Raw genomic sequence first — 10,248 nt, forward strand, 5'->3', positions numbered from 1 at the left:
TTGTTGTTCTTTGGGAGAGGGGATTGGAGAAACGGTCTTGTGTAGCCCAGGCTGGCCTCAAATACTCTATGTAGCCATGGATGACCTCAACTCCATCAACCCTGCCTCCACCTCCCCACTGCTGGGATTCCAGGTGTGTGCTGGCACACTCAGAGAAGCCAGGCTTGGCAGCTATATTTGGTATGTTTCATGTGTACTTCCACGATGACAGGTGGAAAGAAATGGAAAAAATATTTGGACTCCAGCCTTTATTCCACTGGGCTTTGGGAAAATCTCCACCTTGAACACTCCTTCCATTCCCCTGGCTGATAAGCCCAAGCATAAAAACCAAGCTTAGCAGGGGCCAGACCTACACATCCACGGCCACACCATGATCAAGACCCTGCTGCTATCTGCCTTGGTGGCTGGAGGTAACCTCTGTCTGGTGAAGCTGGGACCAGACATTCCTGCCCTTACTTTGAGCAGATGTCCCAGTCTCCAGGCCCTCAGTTATAGGAAGCAGGGAGCAGGGCATGATGATAATACCAACACTCGTGAGGCTGAGACAGGAGGACCACAAATTTAAGGCCAGCTTCAGTTACCTGACAAAATCAAAGACGGGCTACGTAGTGGAATGAAGGACTGACTCACGGACCTACTAGATCTTTGCAAAGCAAGAGTTTCCTGTTGGGTTTGGGTATGTCCACAAATGCAATTCCCCACTGACCCAATACTCTCTTTTCCCAGCTCTCAGCTGCGGGTTCCCCACTTATGAGGTGGAGGACCATGTGAGCAGGGTAGTTGGGGGAGAAGAGGCCACACCCAACAGCTGGCCCTGGCAGGTGAGTCAACCACACTGGTGAGTCTATTATTCAGGCAAAGATGAGGCTTGGTGGAAACACAAACAGGTAGCCTGGGAACTTCACCAATACAATACAATCCTGCAGCCATGGACAATTGGGGGCTGAAAGAAAGGTAACATCTCCAGGAGCCTGCAAAAAGGAGCTGCCAGAGACTCACTACTCTGAGACACATTTGCAATGCCTGATGATCTAAAGTTACATGCCTAGTTTATTCCACATTTTTCAAATGTCAGAAGCATGTCTGTTTTAAAATAGCTTTCCTGGGGAGCTGGAGAGAAGCCGCAACAGTGACTTGCTCTTCCTCAGAGAAGACGAATGCAGTTGCCACCATCCACATGGAAGCTCACAACACTCTAGAACTCCAGTTCCAGGGTATCCGATGCCCTCTTCTTGCCTCCACAGGCACTAGACAAAGCACATGGCTTTAATATTTATTCTATAGAGCATTAAAATGCTTTTATAGTACCTAGGTTGGTGGCACACATCTGTAGCCCCAGCACTCAGGAGGATCAATGGCTTTAGGTCATCCTTGGATGTGTACCAGTAGACCCTGTCTGCCGAGGAAGACCATGCTTTTCTCTCAAAGGCTGAGGTCTGGGGATAGCCCTTTAAGTGTGGGACCTGAGGCAAGTGCCCTCCCCCCCTTGCTTTCCTCCACTGCCCTCCCACCCATGCACAAGTGCTCCCTGTCCCCAGGTCTCCCTGCAGTACCAGTCATTCAGTTCATGGTACCACACCTGCGGAGGCACCCTGGTGGCCAACAACTGGGTTCTGACAGCTGCCCATTGCATCAGGTAACTGCCTACCTTTCCCTGCTCACCCAGCTCTTCCCCCTATCACTGAGTGGCAAGGACCCCCAAGTGGCCTGATTTACCTACCGTAAGAAGCCTGGACAACCGCCACTTGCCTGACATAGACACAGACACAAGTCTATCTATCACTCAGTTTTGTTGATTCCCCTGTCCACACATGGTGTGCACTGAGTCCCCTGTGCCGGGAGGATGTATAGGAGGGAGAAGCCCAGCACCTCCCTTCTTGGGAATAGCACTGATGGACTGGACAGGGAACTGTTTCCTTCATGCACACAGCATTGGGGGTGGGGAGGGGGGCAGTCCATGCTCACAGAGCCTGGAAAAATGAGGCCATTGACCTGTCACTCTGTCCCTCACAGCTCTACAAAGACCTACCGTGTGGTGCTGGGCCGACACAGCCTCTCCACCTCAGAATCTGGTTCACTGGCTGTCAAGGTCTCCAAGCTTGTGGTCCATGAGAAATGGAACTCAAATAACGTTGCCAATGGGTAAGTTCTGTCCTGTGTGATGCTCTCAGGGGTGGGCTTGGCAGCCGCACAGAGAGACTTCAACCGACCCCCTTCTGCCCCTTCTGTATGGAAGGAAAGGAGTTCTCAACTCCTAGAATGGAAACACCCCCATAGCTGCTGGGGCCGATGAGGGAATGGTGCAGTTACCAGAGGAGGGAGAAGCAAAGGCTGGGGGAGATTCTGCTACCCTGCCTGTGGGGTCAGCCTGGGACTGGACTTGGGGAAATGACAAAGGTTGGAAATGGGCAGGTAGGAAAAGTCAACACCCTTGGTGCTCTGCCTTTCTCCTAATCCAGGTATGACATTGCCCTGGTCAAACTGGCCAGCCCAGTGACCCTGACCAGCAAGATCCAGACAGCTTGCCTGCCACCTGCTGGCACCATTCTTGCCAATAACTACCCCTGCTATGTCACAGGCTGGGGACGGCTGCAGAGTAAGTGACAGCAAGCAGGGAGCCCCGAGGTCTGGCAGGGAAGTGGGGGTGTCACCTCTGTCCCTGGGGTACTTGGCTTCCTTGGAGGGGCAGGCTAGCAGAGACTGGTAAGTACACCTGGTTCAAATCCCAGCCCTCTCACTGCTAGCTGTGTGATTCAGACACATTACTGAGCCTCTCTGGTGGCTTCCCCATCTGTAAAATGGGACGGAGAACAGCAGGGGGAAGAGGGAATGTGGGCTAGCAGCTATATACAGTTAACCAGGTACAGAGAAGGTGAGTAACACACTCCAGAGAAGCACTTATGACCAGTAACTATAGTGCACAGTAGCCAGGAGCATGCGTTGTCCCTGTCACTAAGGTGAGGTGAGAGGTATGCAGGCCACACTGTGTATTTTGTGTGGCCCAGGACCAGAGCTCAGAATAACATGGACACTGTGACCTCAGGCTTCTGGAGCTCCATGAAGTCCCCAGAGTCCTCATCAGATCATCTCACTGTCTAAATCTGAACCAGCTTTGGTTAGTGTTCTGATAACTGCTGATTGGTTCAGGAATGAGCACCTGACTCAAGCTAAGCCAATAGGTTTTGGGAATGGAGAAGACTCACTCCCAGACATTAGTGGCAGCCATTTTGTTCTCTGCAGAGAGGAATGAGGCAAGGAAACTGAGAGGGACAGGTAGGGAGGCAGCTTGAATCCCATGGCTTCCATGTCACATCTGTCAAACAGGAGTTAACTGCAATTGAAGGGTGACGATGAGGGCTGGGAGATAGCTCAGCCTTGCAAGCATGGGGACCCGAGTTCCATCCTAATAACTCCTGTAAAGAATTCAGGTGTGGCTGTCCGTACTTAATCCCAGCTCTGGGAAAGCAGAAACAGGCAGATCCCTGGGCTTCCAGAGCCATCCAGCCGAGCCCAATGGGTGAGCCCTAAGCTAATGATAGACCCTGACTCAAAGAGGATGCCTCTAAAGCAGCTGTTCTCAACTGTGGGTCACACCCCCTTTGGGGAGTTGAGTAGCAGATGTCTTGCATAGCAGATATTTCATTAGGATTCATGGCAGTAGCAGAATCACAGTAACAAAGTAGCAACTATAATAATTTTATGGTTGAAGCTCATGACACCATGCAGAACTGTATTGAAGGGTCAATCCTAAGGAAGACTAGAAGAACTGCGCTGGGGGGTATGAAAATGAACTTTATCCTGGACAGCTGTGGCAGTGATGTTGACAGTGTCTCTGGAGCCATGAGGAAAATTACCTTCACCACAGAATATGTTTTCCCTGTTAGAAGACCCAGGATAGCTCCCTATTATAGTAAAGTAAGATGAACGGATTGATCTATCCCAGGGAAAGAGGACTCCTAACCAAGTGCACACACACACAGCTAGGTGTGAGGGACATTCCAGAACAGGAGTGGGAAACCCCAAACTCTCCTTCAGAGTCTTTCCTGCTTCATCCTTCTCCACATAAAACAAAATGGCATCCACAGCCCACAGCTCTCTGCCTTTCATCTCTTTAGGCCCATGCCAAATGTCAGAGGAAGGAGCGCCTTGGCTTTAGCTTGAGTCAGGTGGTCACCCCTGAGCCCATCACCAGTAGCCAGCATACCAACCATTCAATAGAGGACACAGTGCACATAACATGTCTGCCTCCACGGCAACCTTGTGACAGGGAGACAGTGACATGGACCAGAAAAGAAGGGGTGGGCAGAAATCTCAGCAGTGATGCTTACCCACCTCACCCCACCCCTCCCAAGCCTATCCCACCACACCCCTGTATTGTATGTATGGCTGCCAAGCTCCAGGGATCCACCCTCCTCAGTCCTGACCTCCACAGTCACACTTGGCTCTTTCTAAGAGCACTGGGATTGGAACTCAGGTCTCGGGACTTCGTGGTAAACATTTAACTGACAGTCCCATTGCTTCCCTTTTACTCGGAATCTCTTTGCCGACTCCCACCTTCTCTCTGGTCTCATTCAGCCAACGGGGCCAGTCCTGATGTCCTGCAACAGGGCCGCCTGCTGGTTGTGGACTATGCCACCTGCTCCAAGTCTGCCTGGTGGGGCAGCACAGTAAAGACAAGCATGGTGTGTGCTGGTGGTGATGGCGTGACCTCCAGCTGCAATGTGAGTGTCCACAACCAGGTGTCCCAGTCTACAACCAAACATTGCTGGGATACAGCAGTGGTGACAGTGGGGTAGGGTGGGGTGGCATGGGATGAGGGTTGGTGTGTCCTAGGATTGTCTCCTCCCTCCTTCCTAGGCAGGAGCCTTAGAGACAGTTCTGGACCATTTCAGAACCTGACCTTTGCTCTCATGGTCCCCAGGAAAGATGCTTTAGGCTCCATCTCCCTGCAGCATCCTCTCCACCTAACAGCTAGGAAGTCTTTGGTTTTTCTTTGGATCTCATCCAGGTCTCTCATTACTGTCATCCCACTGCAATGGCCCAACTTGGCCCTTTGGGTAGATGCTATAGAATCTTCTTAAAGACTGTGTCATGAACCAAAGCACTTGCTACAGCCAGATTCTTGAGAGGGGGAGAGAGGAGGAAGGGAGCACCCACAGATTCTTCAGAGGAGGAGAGAGGAGGAAGGGAGCACCCACAGATACAGTCAGTTTCTGACTGCAGAGATCCCTCACTCCATGGTCTCCTACGACCTGTGAACACTCAGGGGTCTTCTCCAATGAACCTGAGAACTCAGGGTGACTTGAAAGAAGAGGCACAGAAAGTGCTTAGCTGCAACTTGGGCACATACCTATCGTCCCAGCACTAAGGACGGTGAGGCAGGGGGATTGTTGTATCCTGGGCTGCATGGAAAGACCCTGTTTGGGGGAAATGTGAGCAAAGCCGGAATGATAATCCACACCTATAATGCCAGCATTTGTAAGGCTGAGGCAGGAGAGCCACAGTGACACCAATCCCAAAATAAAGACATGCCAGCTCCTGTAGGTAAGGGGCCACACCTTGTGAACACGAGGTTAGCCTCGGAGTAGGGTGACCTCATGGAACAATGTGAGTATAGTGAGAACCAGGCCCCATTGGGCATCCTCCTCCTCCCTTCATGCCCAATTCTGGCTTCCGCAGGGGGACTCCGGTGGACCATTGAATTGCCAGGCATCTAATGGCCGGTGGCAAGTACATGGCATCGTGAGCTTTGGCTCTAGTTTGGGCTGCAATTACCCCCGCAAGCCATCTGTCTTCACCAGGGTCTCCGCCTTCATTGACTGGATCAACACGGTAAGAACCACCAGGCCCAAGTCCAGTCTGCCATGAGACCTGCAGGGGTTCCCAGGATCAGGAAGAGCATCTCATTTCTTCTTATGGGTGAACAGGCTCAGCCCCCATCCTCCAGTGCAGTCAGTGAGCAAATATATTTACAAAGCCCACAGCCAATGGTTTTCAACCCCGACAGCCTTAGTTATTAGCACTTAGTTCCTCACTTCCCACAAGAAGACCAACTGTCCCCATCTGCCCCAGGACAAAGGACTGTTCAGTTCTATGATGGGTCACTCCCAGGCAAATGGGACCGAGTTTATCTTCCTATCCCTGTGGATCCCCAGAGAGTTCTCTCCTGGAAGCCCAATTTCCTTTTCACTATAATAACCACAATGATTAAAAAGAACAATGCGGGATGTAGGCAGTAATGTGCATGCCTTTCAAAGACAAGGACCCAAGTTCAATCCCCAGAACCCATGTAAAAAGCCAGGCATGGCAGCCCGTGCTGTGATCCCAGTGCTGGGGAGGCAGGGACTGGAGGACCCCTGAGACAAGCTGGCCAGCCAGAGCAGTGAGGACACAGGCAGCGGTGGGGATGGGAGGGCAGCAGCCAGACAGCAAGAAACTGACAATCAAAGGCTGGAGAGGGATGCTGGCAAGGGAGGGATCTGCCCACAGTGTGAGTTTTAGGCCACTCCTCTGTAACCATCCCTCTTGGTTGCTTTTACTGTAAAATGGGGAACTAACCAGACTGCTTAGCAGAAACAGCAAGGATGGGCATTGTGACAGAGCCCATAAAGAAGGGACGATGATGTCATTGTCTCATTAGTTCCAGTTTATTTACAGGGAACCCTAACTGAATTAGATCGTTAGAAAACCAAATATAAATGAGCAGCTATGAGCACGTGCCAGAGGGAGAGGGTGCTCCAAAGCCGGCCTGAGGCTGCGTCCAAGTTTGCCCATTCGTACTTAGCAGCTTCTCAGTCTTGCTGTGTGCTGGTTCAGTTCGGCCCACACTACACTCAGCCTGTTTTCAGGAAAGATTCTTAGAGCGAAGAAATGGATCAGAGAGACAGAGGCACTTCTTGCAAAGTCTGATTGATGACCTGAGTTCAATGCAAGGACCCCATAGTAGGGAACATGCTCCAACCAAGTCGTACTCCAACTTCCACACGTGTGCTGTGGTACCTACACTCTCTAAACAGAGCCACACTCACACACAAATAAATGCTTCTTTTTTTTAAGTTAGGTAAAGGGAAAAAATCAAAAGGTTTTTTCCATTTTGGTTCGTTTTGATTGTGAACTGGAGAAGAGCCATGTCTAAATTTTGGCAGAGGGAAATCTAATCCGTTTAGAGCATTTCAAAGGCACCTCGATGACTGTGCAGAAAGTTGCTCATGGGTTTTCTCCTCAGCAAATCCTAGGATCTTCTCTTGTGGTCCCAGCTGCTGCGTTAGTCCCTATGCAGCTGAGCCTGCAGCACCTTTGGGACTCAAAGCATGACTTGTTATCTCAGCAGCACCTGCTGTTCCCAGCCACAGCCACAGTCACAGGCAGACACAGAGGGCAGATGGCTGGGGGTGGGGCAGAGTCAGGAAGACCATAAAGGGAAAGGAAACCTTGCTGGGCACCTGGGAAGACCCCTTGTCTTCTCAGGAGAGCAGTCAGTGCAGAACACTGGGGGGACGGGCAACAGGGGTAGGGAGCTGAGCAGCCAGCTTTCCCTGGGAAAGGCTGCCCCTGCAGCTGCAGAGGAGCAATGGGAGCCTCACATGGTCCCAGCCCATGGCCATACTGTGTATGCGCATGCATGCTGCCTGGAGTCTCAAACAGCTGCAACCCTGAGGGTGCCTGGGAGCAGCCCTGAGGGAGAGGTGATGAGCCAAGACCAGCAAGCCGCTAACCAAAGGCCCAAATGAGGAAATGAGGAAGGCCAAGCCATTTCATCATCTCAGTAAATGTCCACAGAAAAATGTCAACATCGGATGCTTCAGCCATCACAGCTCTATTGTCCTCTTCAGGAGGGAAGCATCTCATTATTTAAAACATTGTAAAAAGAATATGAGAGTGTATTAAGTAAGCGGATTTAACCTTTGTTCCCATCCTACTGGGAATCACATAGTAAGTGCTCTTCTGGGCTTCATGTACACACAAGACAAAAATACAAAACAAAACAAGAAACCCTATATTGCCAGACATGGTGATGCAAGTTTGTAATGCCAGTACTAGGAAGGCAGAGGCAGGAGGATGGTTTTAAGTCCAGCCTGGGCTACATGAGACAAAAGCAGCCTAATGTAGCCAAACATGATGGTATACCACCTATAATCAAAACATCTGGCTGCAATGGTGGCAAAAGTCTTTAATGCCAACACTAGGGAGGCAGAGGCAGGAAGAACTCTGTGAGTTCAAGTCCAGCCTAGTACATAAAATGAGTTCCAGGACAACCAGGGCTGTTGCATAAAGAAACCATGTAGAAGAAGAAGCAAACCCCATCCCCCCCAAAAAAAAAAACTTTCCAGGCCAACACCAGGCTGAGGTGACAGGATTATAAATTCACACCCCACAGCTAAGGGTGTACATTGTCTTCTAACCAAAGCCACCATCACATGGTACTTGTACACACACTCAGCTGTCACCTGACATTCTGAACCGCTGTGAGGTACCACACACAAACATCATGAGAAATGTTTCATCTGTGTTTGATTTCTAATGCCTGCACTGCTGCAGTAGCAACCTCGGAAAAGGATCCTGTGCTCTGCTCTGAGGGCCTGTGCTACAGAAACCAGACAGACTGAATGCACAGGGAATCCCAGCACAGGTGGAGGTGAGAGGGTCAGGAATCCAAGGTCATCCCTGGCTACATGGCAATTTCAGGTCATCCTGGGCCATGAGAATCCCCATCTCAAAAAAAAAAAAAAATTACCCAAGAGCTATTGTGGTAGAGCAGGTGCACAGTATGTGAGTTCCATCCCAGCACCAAAAACAGCTAAAACAGTATTTGATCCTGCAGATTGGTCTTGGAACACAAGTGACAGCCCCTCAACCCAAACTAGGTTAGTGGCTCAAAGAGTCATCAAAGAAACAAATTAGCCCGGTGGAGTGGCACACACCTTTCATCCCAGCACTCGGGAGGCACAGGCAGGCAGCTGTGAGTCAAGGCCAGTCTAGTCTACAGAATGACTTCCAACAGCCAGAGCTACATAGTGAGACCCCGTCTCAGAAAAAAAACAAAGAAACAAACTACACCCAAAGCCACACATCTGCTCAATTGTCATGTAGTCACTCAAGATTCATGGCCTCCTGTTCTGCAGCCCCAGTAGGACCACAGGCTAAGACCCTCTTTGCAGGGAGGGGAAGCCGTGACCACACCCTTACTCCCTGATGGTCACTGAACTCAATGCTCAGCTGCCAGGTTAACCTCACCTTCTCCTGTGTCCTGCAGGTAATTGCAAGGAACTAACCAAAGATGGCGCTGGGCCTGTCACCGAGCAAATGTCACACAAGGAAAGCAGTAATAAAGTGATTATTTGAATTACATCTGGTATGAATCTGTCCTATTATAAACCAGACACCCTAACCCCAGGGTGCTGAGGAGGGCTGGAAGCTAAGCCTGTGAGGAGCCTGGTGTGGTGGTGCGCACTGTAACCCAGTACTCGGGAGGCCTCAAGATGAAGATTTGCAGGCCAGCCTGGACTACAAAGTCAGAGCCCAGCTCAAAAGCAAACAAACTAGGCTTGTACCCCTACCATCTGAGCAAAAGTGGATGTTCTCAGGACAAAGACCACTGAAATCAGAAAAAAAGAAAAAACAACTAAGTAAAAGTCAGGACAGCTGTAAAGATCCAGGGACAGCACCTTTTCTAGGGACATCCAGCACTGCACCATTGCGCAGTCACTGCCACCAGGGGGCAGGCTCACTTAGCAAGGAAGACACTGGGAGACAGAGGTGGGGACTCAGGATAGCTGAGTTCTGTCCAGGTGTCTCCAGTAGGCTGATGGTGATCCTTCAGACAGGAGATGGGATCCATGGGGACTCCTGGCTCCCCCACACCCCATAAGTTACCACCTGGGCTCAGGCAGGGATCTTAGAAGACTTGGAGAAATGCTCAGAAAAAACAAAAAAGTCTCCTTTGTAGGGAAGAACAGGGAACAGGAGTGGGGATGACACAGCAAAACAAAGTCCCTTGGCCTAAGATTCACTTTTTTAAGAACAAATTCTGTACTAAGGGAAGAAACTTGGACCAGACTCACAGAGCCAGGTCCACACTGGGTCAGCTGGATGCCGGTCTGGGAAGGAGATGCTGGGATATATGATCCACAGACCCCTGTGGACAGTGCTCCTCCAGTGTTACGTCTCCTAGGCCAAATGTGACAATGTCTGAAGACATTTCTGGGTGGTTGAATTCAGGAAGGGTGCTCATGGCAGCCAGCAGGTAGA

General features: G+C 50.6%; 1 protein-coding gene across 1 annotated transcript; it reads left to right on the top strand.

Moving 5' to 3' along the window:
- Positions 1-370: 370 nt before the first annotated feature.
- Positions 371-9,271, top strand: LOC100753261 (chymotrypsin like elastase 2A). Its single transcript, XM_027399951.2, has 8 exons — positions 371-410; positions 727-821; positions 1,539-1,636; positions 2,014-2,142; positions 2,460-2,596; positions 4,576-4,721; positions 5,680-5,832; positions 9,254-9,271. Exons 1-8 carry the CDS (start codon positions 371-373, stop codon positions 9,269-9,271), a joined length of 816 nt encoding a protein of 271 aa, XP_027255752.1.
- Positions 9,272-10,248: the final 977 nt, after the last annotated feature.

This window comes from Cricetulus griseus, chromosome 2, assembly GCF_003668045.3.
Source record: "Cricetulus griseus strain 17A/GY chromosome 2, alternate assembly CriGri-PICRH-1.0, whole genome shotgun sequence".
Lineage (NCBI taxonomy): Eukaryota > Metazoa > Chordata > Mammalia > Rodentia > Cricetidae > Cricetulus > Cricetulus griseus.

What these genes read in the sequence shown, in the direction of transcription:
- LOC100753261 (XM_027399951.2), top strand. Translation starts at nt 371, where the DNA reads ATGATCAAGACCCTGCTGCTATCTGCCTTGGTGGCTGGAG. An exon ending in ATCTGCCTTGGTGGCTGGAG is followed by an intron (nt 411 to 726) that starts GTAACCTCTGTC and finishes CTCTTTTCCCAG; the next exon opens with CTCTCAGCTGCGGGTTCCCC. An exon ending in AGGCTGGGGACGGCTGCAGA is followed by an intron (nt 2,597 to 4,575) that starts GTAAGTGACAGC and finishes GGTCTCATTCAG; the next exon opens with CCAACGGGGCCAGTCCTGAT.